Genomic DNA, 20,280 nt, shown 5'->3' with positions numbered 1-20,280 from the left:
CCTTCCCTCTTTTTCCTTCGAATCATGTGACACTGGCAACAGAGCTTTGTAGTGATGATTAGCTGTTGTACTTTACTGCCGGGCAGCTTTGAAGGTGGGCATTTTTCTTTACACAAAAAAGTTTTTCATGATACGATTTTTTATGTGCCTCTGCAGTCATCCCATCACAGATATTTAATAACTATTTACATGGCATGACAGTTGCTGACACCTCAAAAGCGTAACAAAAAAGTAGATAAAGTATGAGGGCACATATTCAGCTATATGAGTTGTGCTGGCACATTTTTACAGCTGTTAACTTATTGTACTTCCTCCAGCTGTTCTGTTTCTCAATGACAGACTCACACAACAACGAAGACTTGAATTGAGCTCACAGAGAAAGATTTTCTGCTGGAGGTGTGAGCCAACATGGACCTATTGTGAAATATTAACTTTTACATTAACATGAAAACCTCCCTCTTCTTGCAACATGTCAGTTTAATTTGTTTTTACACTCTCTATTTACACTAAATGCACCTCCAGTAATTAGTCAAGTAAGCCCAGATAACTCTGGATTGAAAGACACAGACAATAGACAGTATCTTGTTTAAACACCTGGATTATTTCTCCTACCCTCACCTTAATCTCTGAATAGGGTTCAGGGTAAATCTATAAAGGGATTTTCTGGGAAAAGCCTGTTAGTTTACCAGACAGATGCAAGGGTGGGATTGGTATGGACGGGAAAACTGCTTGCTCATCCTATATCAGCAGGAGTGCATGAGTCAGCGCTTGCTCTGTTACACCCAGAGTTGTTGCGACACACACACACACACACACACTCACTCCCTCTATCTCTCCCTCCCTCTCACATACTCACACACAGGCCATATGACTGAGTCAAGCTCAGTTTTTAGTTTGTAGCAGAGTTGAGATAAGGCTTTCTGGGAAACGTAGACAGGCTGGACGGCATTCCATTTAGAAATAACCATGTGTGCTCAACAGCTGGGACTTTCTTTATCACTCTAAGATACTTGGATATATAAAGTCAGCCTCGCAAGGTAGGCATGTTTTTGTTGTTATTTTTGTGTGTAACTCTTTAAGTATGTGTCCTGATAGAGGGGAAGTGGTTAACTATACTGTAAGTGTGTGTGTATGTGTTTGTGTGTATGTATAGATGTCCCTGATGGCCACGTCTGCCCCCCGGTCGTCTGTGTTTACATTTGAGTCTACAGTGCATTCCTCCCATGTGCTGCGCTGCCTGGACGAGCAGCGTCGCCGAGACACATTGTGTGATGTTACCGTGGTGGTGGAGGGTCAAAGTTTCAGAGCCCATCGCTCAGTGCTCGCTTCCTGTAGCGAGTACTTCACACACAAGATCTCCTCCCTCACACAGCATGGAGCGGTCATCACTCTGCCACAAGAGGTGAGGTGTCACCTCACGATGCCGTACAAACAAAAAGTAGACACACAAGTTGTAAAACAACAACCATGTGTAAAAGTGAAGTGAGACAAGGACTGAAAGGGTTATTTCCTCAACAAGTGTTAATGGTTCACAGGCTGACTATAAGAGATTGTGTATTCTTTACGCTGGTGTTTAGTTAAAATCTTGTCATTACCTGTCACCTTGAAAACACATACTGTCTAAGTGCACTTTGCATTTGAAGGAGAATGTAGAAGAGCCCTAAATGTGCTGTACCACTCTTAGTTTATGCTTATCAACCCCAAAAGCCTCAGATACCAGAATTTTAGTTACATGCAGAAGTGTCGACTCGAGTCTCATGACTTGGACTCCTGGACAAATTTGATGACCTTAGATTGGACTTATTGAAATCAAAAAACGACTTGCAACTCAACTTGAACTTTAACACCAGTGACTCATGATTTCCCCATGGACTTGAGCCTTTCGAGTGTGCCAGGAATTCATTCATGTCCCTCTATTTCCTGAATCAGCTAACATCACTATTCATTCCCAGTCAGTTGACACTTAATTCTCTAGATCTATTTTGTGTGAACCAATCTGAGTTAGTAAGTTACTGAGTGCCAGTTGAAAATAAAAACACAATACCAAAGACAATGTCATTTGCATTAAAAAAAAAAAAAAACTACACAGGGGGTAAACAAAAAATGAATTGCAGAATGCAAAGCATGTGGGTCGAAAAATTACAGACAGAGATGCAGAAACTTCCAACAAATTTGTTTTAACCAATAAGAAAAACAATTGCCAAAAATCATGATTTACGCTGTTATTAACATAGCATTACCTTTGGTAAAGAGCGCATTAGGACTTGAAACTTAAAGTTTAGGACTTCGGATTTGCCTGTCTTGACTCAGGACTTGAGTGCCAAGACTTGAGACTTACATGTGACTTGCAAAACAATGACTTGTGGTTACATGTATTGTTTGCTGTGTCAGTGAAATGCTACAATGCTGAGCTTTACTTTGCTAAACATTTGTGGTAGGAGTACTTCTATTTCCTTGGCCTATGCTTAACTATCTGACAGAAAGTATTACAGTATAAAATTACCTCTTGCTATCATTGAGAGCAAACTAGAGGATATAAGGGCTCATTTATGTCACTTGTCCCCTTCCACAGGTGACAGCCGCTGGCTTTGAACCCCTGCTGACGTTTGCCTACACATCCAAACTTCTCTTCGGGAAAAACGATGTGTTAGACATACGTAATTCAGCTTCTGTCCTTGGTTTCAGAGACCTAGACGAAGCATGCTTTGATTTCCTCCTCCCTAAGTTCTTCTCCAGCAGCGAGGGCTCTGCCCCCGTTCTGAGAAAGACCTGTTGTAAGAAGAAATGTAAGAGGCGATTATCAAAAGAAGACTGTGGCACTGACTCTGACGATTTATTGTTGGATGAGAAAGAAGTAAAACCAGCTGCTGACTCACCATGTCAGCAGGAAGTGGCTCGGCACTGTAACAAATCAGTGAACAGCAAAATGGGAAGTCAGAACAGCACAGGCACTATTACACCTGTGGCTGAAGGGACAAATGACCATTATATGCAATGTCCAAAGTATCGCAAGTTCCAGCTGGCTTGTGGGAAGGAAACTTGTGTCACAGAGAAAAGCCCGAACAATCCAGTAACAGGAATCAGGGATGACTGTGCCCTTTCCTGCTCGCCGTGCCCCAGCAGTGTGAACAGTAAAAATGAAGCTGTCGGTGAATTTCCAAGTAATTCAACCTCAAATCCTACCAGACAGAGCAAAGAGGGGGCCGATGAGCCGTGGCAAACTGAAACACATGGCAAGAAAACAGACGACTGTGTGGGCAGAGGGGAGGCTGACATGATTGTGAAAGACACAAATGAAATGCAAAGAAAATGGAACAAGGAGATGGATATGGAGGAAGATATCAGTTCTTCAGACACATCCAGTATCAAGGCAGTCTCCTCAGGGCCAAACAAAGTGCTGGGTGAGAGGTCTGCAGGGTTAATATTGCACCATTGCCCCCTGAAGACCTTTGGTGAGGGACCTGCAATCACTGGGTCACTGGGGCAGAAGAGGTTCGTCATGGACATTAGAGAGGGCACGAAAACAAGGGACTCTGATGCACTGGTGCCAGAATCCATTCATCGAAAGCCAGAGGAACAGGTAGAAGCTGAGCAGAAAAGGGCAGATGATGAGATAGATTGTGGCTGGCAAGAAAGAGGAAAAGGAGGACAAACAGGCAGCATGGAGAGAGTGGCCCTGTCAGGAAGGAGCACCGTGGAGAGGGAGGTGGCCGAGCACCTGGCCAAACGGCTGGGGTCAGACATGGGCTCTTCTCAGCTGAACTTCCACGACCCTGATGCAGGAAGTTCCTCCGACACAGGGAGTGGATGGGCGCAGAGCTCATCTTTAGAGTGGCTGAAGTTCCACAACAACCTCAGCTCCACAAGCACCAGCTGTCCCTTTTTCCGGGATCTGGACCAAAGCAAATGTTTATGGAAGGGAGCAGAGCTGTCTGAGTGTGAGGGGGCGTCACAGTCAGGCGTGTCATCCCTAAACTCAGGGGAGGATGGAGAGTCAGAGACAGAAACAGAAGGAGACAGTGAGTCCTACTCCAGAGAGAGGGCCAGACAGGTGAGCAGTTAAACCATGAATCTGCTAATTCTCCGCGGAGCTGTTCTGTTCTTCGATATATATCTGCCACCTCACTGTGAAGTTCACAATGTGTTGAAATTAATCTGCGTCAATAAGCGTCAGCAAGCTCACCCTAAGATTACTTCTCTATGTTTGTTCTCGATAAGAGATATCAGATGCAAATGAACGTTTGCATTCATATTACAGAAAGCAGCATCGCTATAGTGCCAAGTTAATTATTCACTGAGTACAGATGATGTGTGTGCGCTTGTGTGTCTTGCGACTGTTTGCCCGAGTCTTGCTAACTACTTCAGAGTCCAATTTATCTGAAGTTGACAGCTCTGCCGGTCAAGTTAACCATGACTGCAGGGGACACAAACAACAGGTTTTACTGTTTACTGTCCAAAAAAAAAAAAAAAAAAAAAGTGTGAACAGTGCAGTGAATGTACAGACAAAGTTAAGGTCATTTCAGAGGAGAAACTGTGCTTTATTTACCCTAGATAACACTACATGATTTTTACTGCTCCAATAAACCAGTGAGTGAACATTGCCTGTCACACATTGGCAGCAGCACCCAACCTCGGCTTTTTAAAGTTAACTCCTCATTTTAAGTTAATAATTAACAGCTTGGTAAAATTATAACTCAGTGTGTGAACTCCATAACCAACTCTACAAACTCTACTTCCTTTTGTCCATGTGCAGGAAGCTCAATGCGTATATTTGATCATAATATACATTGAATGATGTCTTAAGATTAGGTTCATTTTCTTCAGACTCAAGAAATATATGAGTGGTGTATGTGTACTACAGTCCAATGTCCTCTACAGCATGACATCATTCAAAAAATTAAAATAAAAATCTCTTGTGTAACCTATATTTTCTGTTTGGGTGTCCTCAGGTGCAGTTGCCATTCTCTGTAGACTGGATTGTGGACCTGAGCAGAAATGATTTCCAACAGCTGCTGAAGCAACAGGTCTTTACGCGTGAACAGCTGGAGTTTGTCCATGATATGAGACGCCGCAGCAAAAACCGCCTCGCAGCTCAGCGTTGCCGGAAGAGGAAACTTGACTGCATACATAATCTGCAGTGTGAAATCCACAAGCTGGTAAAACAAATTGTTTTTTTAAAGGTTGAGTGTGAAGGATTTAAGGGGATTAATTTGGCAGAAATGGAATATAATATAATAAGTATGTTTTCTTTAGTGTATTATTTCGTTACCTTGGAATTTTCTGTTTATATCTATGTAGTCCGCCATGTAGCACCACCATGTTTCTACAGTAAGCTCTAGACAGGGCCATCCACATTTTTGTGTTGGCCACTGAATTCATTCCAGGAAAAACCTCTTGAACAATGAACACTGAGGGAAATCTAATAGGGAGAAGTTTCAGCTGGTTGCAATCTGCAATCCTCACTGCTAGATGCCACAAAATCCCCCTAAATATTACACACTTCTTTTAAATCAGTACATTTTTATGAATCCACTTCTTGTTTACACATGTGTTCATCAGATTGGATGTGCCTGTGTGTTTCACAGAGGACAGAGAGGGAGAAATTGATGATGGAGAAGAGCCAGCTGAGCCAACTGAAGTCCAAAACATGTCACAGTGTCTCCACACTGTGCCAGAGGGTCTGCAACGAAGCCAACCTACAGCCAGAGCAGCTCCAGGTGTTGGCCAAGTACACCTCCCCAGAGTGCCCTCTGTCCTCTTTATTCCCTCACATAGACACACTGCTTTCCCAGCATGGGATGCCGCTCCAGCCCCAGGCCTTACTCTCAGCCTGTTTTGTGGGCCGTGATGAGTATGTGACGTCCGAGGAGATGTTGTCCAGCTCCAGAGGGGATACAGTCACAAGAAACGGTCAACTTTAGCTTTAGATACATACTCAGCACATATACTGCTGCTTTGTACAAAACCCGCAGGGTCAATTTTGATGTCAGACTGGTCTAAAACCAAAGGTTCCCACCCTGTATCATACAGGATCTAAAGACATTACCACAGACGCTGGACTGAGTACAGGCTCCACAATAAAGCAATGGTGCATACTCATCATGACAACAGATTTATAATGAGAAGACCGTAATCAGCGCAGATTTTAATTTACTCCTGCCACCTTTTCAATTTAAAACACAAATTAAGGGGTCAGAAATTGCATTCCAGGTGTCCAAAACTATTCATTTGACCTTTTTGTCTCTGATGACCTTCTGTAGCAAATGTTTTACGCTTTTCAAATGGCTTATTAGACTTCTGGTTAAAGCCCAAAGGGACCTGCTCACAAATCAACACAGCCAGGATGCATGCTGAGAATGTTAAAATGTTTTAGCACTGAGACAATCACGACTTTAATCACAAATCAAAGGGAACAATGCTCTTAATATTTATAATATGCTTCATCACTTGATTACCTCAGGACAACACAATTCATCTTATTTACTTCAGTTGTTTAGAATAATGTTTTTATACAGGTTCTCAGGTGTTAATAGGAAAACTAAGCACACAATACCTCTTGTAGACAGTGTTGGTTCTGCCCTCTCTGCGTAGAGTGCAACACAAAACAGCACTTTGCACCAAAACCAGTCTACTCAATAAATAGACCTGACATAGTGTGCCATGTTTACCTTCTGGTCATATGTCTGGCTATCATATTTCAGGCTGTCATTGTGGTCGTCTGACCACAGTGACGCAGCTCTTCTAGGTTGCACACAGCTCTCAGCTTTGCTCTGACTCACTAAAAACAGACCTCACAAAAATGTTGCCTAAATGTGTTGAAAGTGCTGTCTAAAGAAACTGCACATTAGCAGAGCTTTTATACATGAACAAAGTACACTTATGGGAGGAAAGCTGCCACACTCTGTGTAATTAAAAACCACATTATGTGTCTGTCCTGTATTGTAGCAAGTATTGGACTCTTATTACATATTGAATGGAAATACTGTGTGTTACCCACAACGTAATTATCTTAAACACATCTTATCCAAATTCCTGTAAAGGGTCAAGTGAACTATGTAGCATTAACTCATTGATGCATGTGGTTCGAGCATATTTATGTGTATATTTTGTGTCTCCTGTGCAATCAACAACATAATTACTTATTTGTTTTGTGCATCCCATTCAATACTCAAGCTTTTCTGTTGGCTTACACCTATAACCTTTCACCTATTTTCACCCCGCTCATAGTAGATCTTTGACACTCAGGACTCTTCACAGAAAATCAGCCTTGCAACCTCCTTATGATCAAGTTTCACTGTATTATATTTGTATATATTTATTGATTTCTTTTCATTTTTTGTAATCATTACAGTGCAGTTGGTCTTAAAAAAATTCTGTAAAATATGAAATGATACATTGAGTACAAAAATCAGGTTAACATTAGTTTTACAAGGAAATGCGGAGCAACCACACTATATTTTTGATGACAGTGGGGTTCGAGGGTGTTAAGATGTCATTAACCACAAGAATTTTTTTATTTGTCTCCCACTAAGCCAATTGCAGACTGCACATTCAAAGTAATGTTAATGCTGGTGCTTATCGCCCTCTAGTGGCAGTGCCTATACAGTCAGTAGACTGGGAGCTGTATAGATGTGCAGGCCTAGTACAGTATATGCTGCACAAATTGCTTCTGTGTTCCTTTATTTCCAATGCACAAAAATGACTGTATCCTTCTATAACAAATGGATTTCTGCATTTTTTAAGCAAATGTGAAAGAAAACCAATCAACATTAAAACAGAGAAAAAATTGCTTCAAACGGTAAAAGATGTTTGTTATTATCCCCCACTTGTTAAGATGATTGCTAGTGCAACGCAGTGTTATTGAAAAACCATCAGTAAGGTTAATGAGATGTAAAATCTGTCTGTGTTCAGCGTGAGTGATGAATAGCTGAGACCATAAGGTCTCCAGAGGACTCATCTTTCAACCTGGACAGATGTATTAATGATTTAATACTTCACTTTGTTTTTCATGTTTCTCCCTCCTGAATCTTAGTCACTCTGTCGCACTTAGCTCCTCTCTGTTACTTTAAAGTTTCTCTCTTTCTTTTCGCTCTGTCTTCACTCCTCCGTCTCTCTCTGGAGGCCATTTTAATTACACAGAGACTGTTTTTTCATCTCTCAGTTTTCTTTTATGTGAGCAAACATAGCATAATACCCCCTGGATGATTACAAAACTATAGTAAGATCTGTAAATCACACCCATGTTGATCATTCTCACCACATATTCATGCACTCGTCATGAAGGGAGAATTAAAGGAAGATCCAGGGGGGCAAAGGTCAAGCAGGGTGACTTAATAGATTTTGGTGCTAGGGAATGGGAACCAAGAGTCACTGAGGCCCCAGGGCTTAAAGATGAGAAAGTCGCCCTAAGAGAGGAGGTCATTTGCTTGAGAAAGTATGTGTTCACACGGTGTAATTAAGTTTCAAATCCAGTCACTCTCAAGTGGCTGCACTTCACTTTAATGTGCACACACAGGTGTAGATTTAGGGGGGACACAAGGGACACGTCCCCCTTAATATTTAGAACATGTTCATTTGCCCGCCTCCCCAATAAAAACATGAAAGTAGATAATGCAGAAAATGTACAAAATGGTGCATGAAAATATTCGCAGAGGTCCCCTAAGCCCCCCTTTTCATCTGTGTCCCCCTCAATGTTTCTGCGTGTACGCCCAACTATGTTTTCTTTGTGTTTTTTCTGTAGAAATGAGACGTCTCAGGAAACACATTATATATGAATCACTGATGTGTCACCTTATTAGGCCATCGAAGTTCCATTAGTATAATTTAAAATAAATGAGGGGTTAGCAAATGCCAGCAGAAATGAAAAAGAGTGGGTTGTTTCCAATAAATTAGCATCCATAACTTGTTGACATAACTTAGTTTCCCTGAAGTGAATAAAATGCCTGCAGTGTTACTAATGTGACAACAGATGGCACCACATGAGCAGTTTCTAAAAGTGAAGCTGCTTGATCAGATCAGATAAAGTCTATCATCTTGAGTTCTCGTCACTGAATTATGCAGCTTGCCAAAAGACACCATGTGACTGAGCTGGCTGAATGTTTTTTGATCTGATCTAATAGAGAGTTAAAATATGTGTGAATCCCGTCTGGAAAATATTTCAAAGGCAGCCAAATGTGACCTGTTTAATGCGTCGGCTTCTGTTTACCTGCATGCACCTTTGATGAGCTGTCTGTAACCTTTTGTAGCTGCAGCATTTAAGAACTGCTTTTCTCCTGTCTCATTTTCTTCTCTTGCTACCTGCCTCTTCTCGTCTCCCTCTCTCTCTCTCTATCTCTCTGAGAGAATATGTGGGTGTTTTCTGTAGGTGGTTCTCTGGCAGAGCCCGAGCACTAAAGAGAACACAATATGTTGGGCTCATAATCTCAGTAATGAATAGTTAGATCTGTGCCAGCTGTTGTCACAGGAAGAGTTAACAGACGAAAACTTGGTAAATATTGTTCCAAATTGAAATGAAAGTTTCAGTGATTTGTTTTAATTACATCTTTTTGAAGTGTAATTAAAATCCTGAAACAGTGTCACCGTGCGTTTCGTGTACATCAAGAGTCCTTTTTTTAGATGAATTCAGATGACAGAATTCTGCCTGAGTGGTTATGTAGCGTTTGTGGATCAGCTGACAGGGTTGGTGGTGGTGATGTCCTTAATGTGAGCCAAGAGCAGAAGACCAAATCTAATCCCTCAGGCAGAGAGTAATCCACGCAGTCATGTGGCTTCCTAATGAGAACCTGAGGGTCCTGGATCAGCCTGAAGACACACACAGACACACACACTCTCAAACAAATTTCTCAGTATCAAGTAATATAACACTTGGAGGCTCATTCTGTCTCTTACAGTGAAATCTTGACTTGCGTACCACTGTGATCATGAGGCTGTAAAATGGGCTGTTCCAGGTTAAAGGTCAGATTCACATTATATCATCATGTTACAAAAAACAGACACGTGTGAAATTATTTACTTGTATTACTTTGCAATAAATAACGAACAATCCACAGGTGGTGTAAAAAGCTAAAGACGTGCAGTTTACTACTGGTGTGTGTAGGGGGGGTGAGATCCTACGGAAAACACGTGCGAGTGTGTGAGCATGTAGTTCTTCCTTGTGTAGCTGATGTCACATGATGCATGATGTCACACACCCTCATGATGAGCCAGACTAACACTGAAATTGTAATCCTGTGGAGAGGCCATTGTTTAAGCCTGCTGTAACACACCACCAAGATCTCACACAATAACACATGACACTGTTGTGATCGGGCTTATAAATACTGTGCAAACACTGCTGACCAACAGCAGCTGGAGGAAACAATATAGCATATATTAAACACTGACTGTACTTCACAGAAAGGATCAATAAAAGTATTGCTTCTCTGGGTGTACAGTCGAGTCTGTGCAGGATTATATAATGTGCTGTACATACTGTATGTGAATCCGAGAATGAGAGAAAGTAGGGAGAAGAGGGGCATTGGACATAATGAATAAAGACAGTGGAATCAGCCATATTCAGGGAGAGAGACAGAGAATTTTTCAGGATGAGAAACAATAACCAAGGATGGAGTGGAGAAGGAGGAAAGATGAGGTAAAAAAAGGAACAAGAACATGGAGAGAGAAAGAGTCTGTGTGCATAAGTGTGTATGTGTGTGTGTGCCTGTACGGTTGTGAGTACAGCAAGAAATAGCTTCACACGGATGTTAGAGGATACCCATAAAAATGATCTAGTTACCATGGATACAGAGGGTTAGGCTTTGGAAAGTGAACTCATGAGAGTGTCCAGTTTGCATCCAGACAATCAACACAATCTTCCTTCTGGTAAAGAAAAGTAACACACATGCACAAACTAACCAGTTCTGGTGAAAATAAATCCAGATGTAGACAGATGAACAGCCACTTTCTTCCATTAACAAACAAACATGTTTGACAAACCTTTGATCACTTCAACCTGACATGCTCCAGCGGAAGTGTCCACTGGCTATGAAAGAGTTACGCTAAGCAAGCTCAAGGATGTTTGTGTGTCTAAGCATTTAACTCTCCCTCGCAGCTGACCAAGTTGTTGTTCTAAATGTGTTGTGACTTAACTTGCCTGATTAAATAAGGCTCACACAATAGTCAGTTGTGGGAAAGATTTTAAGCAGAATAACATCATACATTAGACCAGCATAACACTCATAAAAGAATACTGTAAATAACTTAAAATCATTATTAAAAAAAATCTATGTATTTGCAAAATTCACATAATTACACAATGTGGGATCCACTGAAAGTGGTCAATACTGCTTTCTTTGGCTCTTGCAGAATAACGGTAAAGGAAGCTACACTGACTATGTTTACACGCATAAAATATATACATTTTTTTGCCCTTATTCTGAAAATGACAATATGCCTACTAAGCTCTTTATATGTCTAATGAAAATGAATATCATAGGGATGAACAACATTGGATTTTTTGCAAATATCCAACAACTTTTTTGACCGATAACTGATATCAATATCTTCTACCTAATTTTAGTGATCATCCAGTCTCCTCTGTAGTGGAATTAATATCATATTATCCCTGTCTATTATTATCATGATGGTCCACCAGCAGATGGAGATATGAAGTACAATGCTTTTTAATATATGTAATATTCATTCATTGTGCATATTAAGAAAAAGCATGTTGGCCGATTCTGATACTTAATTTTAAAGCCAATATCGGCCGATACTGATGACGTGCCAATATTATCATGCAACCCCAGAATATTCCATTAATATTCTTGTTTATTTGCAGCCATGCATACTCTGACTAACGCGGCCTAACAAGTCATTTATCACGTCTAATTGTGAAAATGTTGAATGGCTGTCACTTGTGCCAGGACTTTTACAAAGTTTTCCACTCGTGGAGGACTTGTTCGAGCGTGTGACCACAGCTTTCCTCTTTAATTCCTTCAACTACCTTCTTGAAAAGGTTGGCATTATGATATTTGAGCATATTCAAAAAACTGATATCCAAGTCTTAGTATATAATGTTTAAAAGTAGGTGTGTTTGTCCTTCACACTAGAAATGTGGACTTGTCCTGGGCATGCATCTTATCTGCAGCCTTGCAAACTGTGGGCTAGTTGGTTTGTGTACAGCGCATCCGTGACAAGGCACATAGCCGATCGTAAACAGACAAGAGGACGTGTGTCACAAACTGTGATAAAATCCCCAACTGAGATGCATATACAGAATGCACTGTATACATGCCCAAAGAATGCTATTAAAACCTGAATAACTTGGCAAATCCAATAAGTCTTAATCGGAAAATACTTCATTTGTAAAAAGGCCAAAACGTATATGCTGTTTGCATGAACCGTATCAAAATCATAATATTATCATACTCAGAATAAAAGTGGAATATTAGTGTGCATGTAAACATACCCATTGTTTTCTCCACAAAGTTGGAGGTGAAGGTAAATAGAGGGAGAACAGCAACAAAATTACACTTGCTTGAAATGGTGAAGAACTGTTAACAGCACTCCTGTTTTCCTTCTGTAATCACAGCCCAGCTTTGGGTGTGTTGCATCAAGTTTGCTGGGAGCATTTAGTCCATTTGTAGTTTGGTCCAGCAGGTTGAGTGCCAGTCACTAGTCCTTTTCCAAGTAAACTGTTGGTAGAAGAGAATGTAACCTTGACCAGCTAAAAAGAACAGTCCCAAAAAGAAAGTTTGGCTGTTACATACTTCGAATAATCACGCCAAGGAGCATAGACAAGTTATACTTGTTGATCTGCCAAGTACTTCAAACTCACAGTATGATGAGTTACCAAAGCTCTGTTCAATAAATGTTCAACTTCTGAGTCCATGTGATTTTTGTTTTCAAGCTTTGGTTCTCCTGTAGTTGGACACTAAGAACACAAACACGCACCAAACTAAAATCTTCAACTCTAGTTTGGACCAAAGATGCCGTACTGTGCCGTTTCCTTGTGGTGTGCCTGTCCCTCTTTGTCCCACTGTGTCTCCATTCTGTTCTGTCCTGCCATCACTCCGTCCTTTGATTACTTCCAGCAGCCGGAGCAGCTCATCTGCCTGTTGGAGTCGAGCTGTGGCGAGATGGTGTCTGGTATTACACTTTTCAGAATGTCATTCTCTGTGGCCATGATGTGCTTTACCAGGAAGTTTGCAGCTTCACCGATGTTGAGGTTGTCCTAAAAGGGCGAGAAAACTGTTAGCTATGGCTCCATAATGTTCGATCTGTATGGTTTATTTTCTTAAGTTTTAAGCCTAAACACATCTGCCTTACAGTGAACATCCTGTGTATTAACAGTAGTTAGCCTACAGCATGTTCAAAATGTGGCTAACTAGCATGCTATCACCTTCGTGTGAACAACACCATTTAGGTGCTTTAAACTACTTCAAACAAATACTGTAAACATTTTCCTACTGCTACCAAGAATGTGTGTGTTTGTTTGCATAGCCTACTTCTGACACTCCTGGTTGAACCTGCGCCATATAACCTTCAACCTTTCAGAATGTTGAGTCTTGACGCCATAAGAATGGCAGCGCACCACTGCCGGTCCAACACACTGGTGTCAACGGAGCATGTGTGAATGAAGACAGCTTTTGGAGAATTTAAAGCTATGTGCAAGTGCTGCAGAGTTTTTGGGTTAGTGTATGTAAGGGGGTTAATTGAAACTGTCATGCATCACAAGATACATCTGGCAGGTCGATCCTTGCAGACACATACTGTACAGAAAAGACTTGCTCAACCCCACATAGCTATATTTCAAAGATCCCAGTGTTTCTGAGCATACCGCAAGAACCATGGGAAAATATGTGATGCACAAAACGATTCAAATTGATTCTCTTACTGACATAAGAAAACATGATATCTTAAAATTTCAACCTACAAAAGTTTAATAAAGCTCCAATGACATGTGGGATTAAGCAGATACAATTTTTTTATGTGATGTGGTCAAATAGTTTTTATGTTACTTTGAATCTACTGTAGGAAAAAAATGATTAAATAATTTTACTTGGCTTGCAAAAAGACAGGCAGAAAAAAAAAAAACAGCTGACAATCCTCTAACGCTTTTAACTTTTCACTTGTTTTGACCCTGCTTAGTAAATTTATCTCACAGAGCCACTTTCCACGAGGATATGAAATTCCAGTTGGCTCTGAGGGGATGTTTTTCTCTGACTGAAGTGACCTGAGTGGGAGACGATTTCCACTGAGCTTGTCAGCCGCTCACTGCAAAGGCCGACAATCTGGCCCATTCATTATCATGTTGATGATTAATTAATACTGCAGCATTTTGAGAAATATGCCTAATTGCATTTTTGCTGAGGGTTATATAAGAAGATTGATATCACCCTTATGTCTGTCTCTTAAATGTGAAGCTAGAAGCCAGTTAGCTTAGCTTAATATCAAATTTGCCTTCCAGCACCTCTAAAGCTCAATAATTTACACTGTAGGTATTTACCAGCTGTGAAAATGGTGTGACGGCTGGTATTGTTTTTACCTTGTGAGTCTGTGTGAGTGTGTGTCATCATGGAAAATGTGGTCCTGACCCTGGTGGGTATTTTGGCAGGTGTTTATAAGTCTGTCTGTCTATCACACATCGCAACTGTTCAAGACAGAGTCACAAAACTTTACATGTATGTAGTTGAGTTTGAACTGAAGGCGGAGTTCAAAGATGGGTGTGGTCCAAGCAAGGGTGCCAGAAAGTAGGGGGCTAGGAAGCAGGGAAGGACCATTATCCCTCCTCACTTTACGCCCCGGTTTAGCATTTGCTATAAATCGCGAATAGCTGTATCGTGGCTGGAGTGATCCCACTGTAAGATGGTTCTCTGAATGAATGGCTATAACATGGTATTTCCAGTCGCTATGCTAAGCTAATCATCTCCAGTTTCATATTTACCCGACAGATACGAGAGTGAGATCAATCTTCTCAGCTAAGTCTCAGTGAGTACAAATGCCCCAGGTTGGACAGGCATAAATTTTACCTCATGCATTGCAAATGACTGGCAAACAAGAATACCTTAACCTTACTCTGGTCTCACCTTAGCTGAGGTCTCAAACCACCCGACGAAGCCGTGGTCCTTGCAGAACTGGTCCATTTTGATGCCGTTGTTGGTCAGCTCCCTGCCCTGGTCACACTTGTTAGCCAGCAGCACGGTGGCAATACTCTGTCCATTAGTCAGCATTAGTTTGGAGTCCAGGTCCTCCTTCCACTTGATGACGGCCTCAAAGGTCGTGGCTCGTGTCACATCGAACACTATGAAGGCTCCCATGGCTTCACGGTAGTACACACGTGTCATGTTTCCGAAACGTTCCTGACCTTCGATGAAGAAACAAAAGCACACACACACACATAGGGAGCTTCATTCATTAGTGTGGCAACACTGTTGTTCCCAGCCATCAGTTTGATGACAGATTCTTATTGTTTTCCTGCATTTTCGAGGCAGAACAGCTCATACAGCTGGTATTAGGACTGCAGTTAGCAGAGCCTGCATTCCTATGAAACAGCACATTCCTGTGGTCTTACTGTCACGTTGCACTTAACCAGACGGTCAATGCGACTGCTTGTTCCTGCTGATAATAGGCCTACTTAAATTAAACCTGCCATTTTGCCCAACCTGTAATGAAAACTGACCCAGACTATTACACCATTCATATAATATGTCTGTAAGAATATAAGCATGTTAAACGTCTGTGTGCAGGTCTGCATGCATGTGTGTTGATCCATGCTTGTGTACTGTGCAGAGAAAGGAAACTGGGTGCTTGAGGAGCAGGTTAGAAGAGCTGTCAACATGACATTCCCCGGGGGTGTGTGATCGGCTGTCTGCTGTCTAATGTGTGTACTTGTTGGTCAAAAAAACACTGAGCGTGTAGGTGTGTGCATCCTGCTTGTTTTACATACCATGCCCTCTCAGCAGAAAAGTTTACATGCTTAATAAATATTAATGCGTGGGAGTCCTTTTTTGGTAGAATCACTCTGACAAGGACAAAAAGCTGCTGTTTGCCTCAGGAGTAAGAGGAAATGGACAATCTGACAGGACGTGGATTGAGAACTTCCTCCTTTCGTTCGAGAGAATGTATCAATGACTTTCATTACTCACATGAACCCTCATGTGCAGTGGTGTCACAGACAGATACACACGTCAAACATGTCACTTGACACTCTGTCATTCAATAAACTGATGGCACAATCTACAGCTTTCCATAGCTTCAAAGTACAACATGTAAAATTTACCCTTACATAGATTATAACAAACAAACCACAATGTCTTAGCCCCTACTCAGCCAATCCCTACTCCTACCTAGCATGACTTTCAAGCAGGTAGACACGACTAATCAGATGTGACTTGTAATTGCATTTGACCTCTTGAAGCATGTGCCTGCATGTGTGTGTGTGTGTGTCAGTGACTAATGATGTTTGTTTTTTATTTAGCTACAATGACACTCCTGTGACTGGCCTTTAAATCTCCCTCACATGGGCCTAATCACATGATGTTGCTCCATATCTTAAATGAATGACTGGATGACAGCGTGCTGGTCCTCCCTGAGCAACACTGTCATTGTGGGCATGTTGACATGTAACTCAAATCACCACTGTGCCCAAGTGCAGCCTTGCAGAGCTGTTAGCATGGCTGCACACACTTCATCCACAGGTCAGGTCCTCTATCTCAAAGTAGAAAAGATTTTAATCAGAAGAAATACTTAATTAGAATCCATATACCACCTTTTGAGTTTGGTTTGCTACATTTAAAATGTACTAATCTGAAGTTTTCTATCCATTTTAGGCGGTACGTCTATATAGAGGAGGTCAGGAGGAGAAGTCAGACAGAATCACTGCAGTGACACCATGTTATACTTTACTCTTATCCATCCTATCCATGTATCTGTTAATTTTATTTGAAAGATTTTCCAGTGTTCAAATGTGTCCATGTTGTGTGGTATGAGGTGTGACAGAAATGAACCTAATCACTTCCTAAAATGATCTGTTCATTTCTTAGTAGAGCTCTCAATTAGTTGCTAGCAAACATTCAAGGACTGTTTGGTGATTCAGTCACTGAGTGTACCACACAGTGACTTCCAGCCCCGAGTGAGTCACTGAATTGCCCGATCCGCCCCTCTTCTTCCCTCTCATGTCTTTATGGTTCAAAGGAGGAAGTACTACTAAATGTTTTTAATAGTTAACCAAAATGTACATGCTGTGGATCATTGGGTAGGACTTCAGCTTTCAGTTTGCAAACAGTATCTTTAACCAAAGTGTCTGTTTTCACTTCACTAGATAACAAGTTGAAGTGAATCTTCAGCTGTGTTACAGTTCAGTGAGATCTAGTCAAGCACCAAACAATTCAGTAAACAAGTCTTTTGAATGAACAGATTTGAGTGATTCAGTTCATTGAAAAGAACAGCTTGCCCATCACTAGTGTGCATGTGTGTGTCTGTATGAGAGACAGAGAGAATACTCTTTGTGTCAGTCACCAGCTCTCCACAGTGACAGTGCATCTTTGACCTGTGATGTTTCATAACTTTACAACAGTCATGCTTCACTGTTAATTTGAAGATAAGTCCTATTTCCCCAAATCATCAACTTTTCAGGAACTATGACAATCAGCCTTGCTAAATACCAGTATGCCTACAATGTTTTTTCAATGAGTAGGCTTTATGAGAGGGCAACTTCTTGCACAGTTTGAGGGGAGGTGATGCTCTTAAAAAAAAATTAAAACATGTCCATGTGTCCACCCGAATAAAAGCAGGAAATTCTTTTATTTTGAATAAAGTTAGGATTTTTAGTCTACACCATAAATTGGTGCAGAAGAGACACAAGCTGATGCATAATAATTCACCAGAATGCAGGAAATTAAATTTTGTTTCATAAGTGCACCCCTCCCCTCCTCACCCAACCCCAAAAACACCCCACACCCTTGTGAATTCAACTCATCAGTGAGCTGTATTGGATCCTGCAGATGACCTGGAGGCAATTTATCATGGGTTTGCATTGTAATGATAGATTATATAATGCAAATAAAATACATTGAACATATTTTAACTCTTCACTGTCCCACCTGCAATGTCCCAGAGCTGGAGCCGCACAGTCTCAGAGTCCCAGTTCAACACCTTCAGGGCGAAGTCCACCCCGATGGTGGCCCGGTAGTTGGTGGAGTAGGTCTGGTGGACATACCGCCTGATGATAGAGGTCTTCCCTACCCCCAGGTCTCCGATAACCAGCACCTTGTACAGGTGCTCCTTCCGGAGGCTCTGCATGCCGTTACAGTGTGATGAGTGATTGGTCATTCCACTTGTCCGATCTCACTGACGCAGCAGCTTTCAGCAACTTTGACTCGGTATAAGTGCAGTTTCAGACTTCGTCCCCCCTGATCCCGTGTGTCTCCCTCTTCTTATGGGTGCAGGAACCGCCCTCCCTGTGGGGAAGTGTGTGATCTGCTCAGGGGCTGAGCTTGGGAACTTGTGACCTCGCCTCGTCACCCTGTGGAGACGAAAAGTGCGCACGCTTCACTGAGGGCGCAACGCAGTAGTTCCTGGTAGAAGGCTGTGTAAGTCTCTAGTGCAATAAAGTGCCAATTTATGTAACTAACATTTGGCATATTTGAACTATTTGTGTGCTGCGGAACAGTTGCCTCCTTATGTAAATGTCTGTTTAGATGCAGCTCAAAAATACAGTCCTATAATGCAGTTAAGGCAGTCTTTGAAAAATGTTCATTTAAAAACTGTTTTTAGATTATTTTAATACACAACTAGCAGGAGAAAGTGTGCTTTTGTAATTGTATATTAAGACAGAGTGCTTCCACTTTAGTCCTAGTATTTAAAGGCATATTGATTATGTAAAAATCCTTATACTCTTTCCCCACATTTAGCAGCACATCCAAATGCTGTATCAGGCATTTCCAACAATCAAACATGCCACTGAAAAGGCAATTGATTATGTCTCCTCCATTGTCTCATCACCGTTTATAAATGTAGTCAAACTACCAGTGCCTCAGGTTGTAACTTATACAGTGATGTGCGTTTCTCTTTGGGCATGCTCTACAATGTTGGTGCTACTGTTAAAAGAATGTCTCAATAAATAATAGATGCATTGTCATATTATCACAAACTCAAACCATAAGGGTAAACCACGATACCACCATGACAAAAAGAGTTGGTTTGAGGTTGAATGCAGCAGGAAAACAGGGATATAATGTGAATGCTATGCTGTAATATTAGCTCACCCTAATCAGATTGATACCTTTTTCTGGTTTTGGCTTTAATTGGATAATTGTGTGACACAAACATATTAAATGAAACCAAAATACACACAGCAGACCCTTTTTTGCCCACCTACAGTATATGAAAGTCTACATAAGCCCATGAACCATGTTCAGAGAAGCTTATTTATTAAGATATCAGAATAACTATTCTGAGAAAAAGCAGAACTGCATGAAGTGTGGAACATACACCACCCAGCACACATATAGAAATAAGGCAGTACACCTGCTTCTCTCAACAGACCCCAGACCTGGTATTAGCTGTCATATCTCCCAGCTCCATCACAGAGTACTGAGTTTGAGTGCATTCACACAGACAGATGGATTCAAATAAGACTCAATCGTCTTCATGTATAAAAATGTGTACAGTGTATGAGCTATTAGAACTTAGTAGTTATTACCTCCTATTTGCACAACTGGAAAACCTTAATGAAATATTATCTGTGCATTGAAAGGACAGTGTCCGAAGACACCAACACAGAGAAACTATTTGATAAGATATGGAGCTCAGTCTCTGAAGCTCTGTAGATTAAATGGAGTCGCAAAATCACCCAGCATCTATAAACTCTAAGGAACCCTGTGTAACCGCCTGTTTTGTCTGATGTGTGTGCATGTGTGTCTGGGGGTGGGTGGGCAGATAGGGGTGTATGTGTATGTGTTTTGAGTGGGTGTCTGTGTGTGTGCCAGTATGCGATAAGTATGTATCAGCTTGTGTGAGTGAGGATTTAACATCTCATGTGATGACAACTGTATATGACTGCATTGTATTTGTGGATGAGTACATTGGATGAGTAACAAACAGGAGTAAATCGTGACATTTTTAGGAAGAAGAAGAAGAAGAAACAATGATTATGTTACACATTAAAAGCAAACTGTATTATATTCAGAATCATGCTCACTCAATAAAAGAAAAACAATTATCAATATAAAAAAACCTATTTGTTAGCCCACATCTCTTCAACTGTTTATTTATTATTCTTCTTTCTTTATAATGCTG

General features: G+C 41.2%; 2 protein-coding genes across 2 annotated transcripts; one reads left to right on the top strand and one right to left on the bottom strand.

The window, feature by feature from the left end:
* Nucleotides 1-714: 714 nt before the first annotated feature.
* On the top strand, nt 715-7,796 carry bach1b (BTB and CNC homology 1, basic leucine zipper transcription factor 1 b). The gene is made up of 5 exons (XM_033610231.2): nt 715-1,037; nt 1,154-1,402; nt 2,573-4,051; nt 4,950-5,156; nt 5,586-7,796. The coding sequence occupies exons 2-5, from the start codon at nt 1,154-1,156 to the stop codon at nt 5,919-5,921; spliced, it is 2,271 nt and encodes a 756-aa protein (XP_033466122.1). The 5' UTR covers nt 715-1,037; the 3' UTR covers nt 5,922-7,796.
* Nucleotides 7,797-11,157: 3,361 nt separating this feature from the next.
* Nucleotides 11,158-18,478, bottom strand: rab38b (RAB38b, member of RAS oncogene family). The gene is made up of 3 exons (XM_033647710.2): nt 18,084-18,478; nt 15,069-15,346; nt 11,158-13,213 (listed from the first exon to the last, which is right to left on the bottom strand). The coding sequence occupies exons 1-3, from the start codon at nt 18,310-18,312 to the stop codon at nt 13,064-13,066; spliced, it is 657 nt and encodes a 218-aa protein (XP_033503601.1). The 5' UTR covers nt 18,313-18,478; the 3' UTR covers nt 11,158-13,063.
* Between the last annotated feature and the right edge of the window lie 1,802 nt (nt 18,479-20,280).

Source organism: Epinephelus lanceolatus, chromosome 11 (assembly GCF_041903045.1).
Source record: "Epinephelus lanceolatus isolate andai-2023 chromosome 11, ASM4190304v1, whole genome shotgun sequence".
Lineage (NCBI taxonomy): Eukaryota > Metazoa > Chordata > Actinopteri > Perciformes > Serranidae > Epinephelus > Epinephelus lanceolatus.
This window is presented reverse-complemented; position numbering and strand designations above follow the sequence as displayed.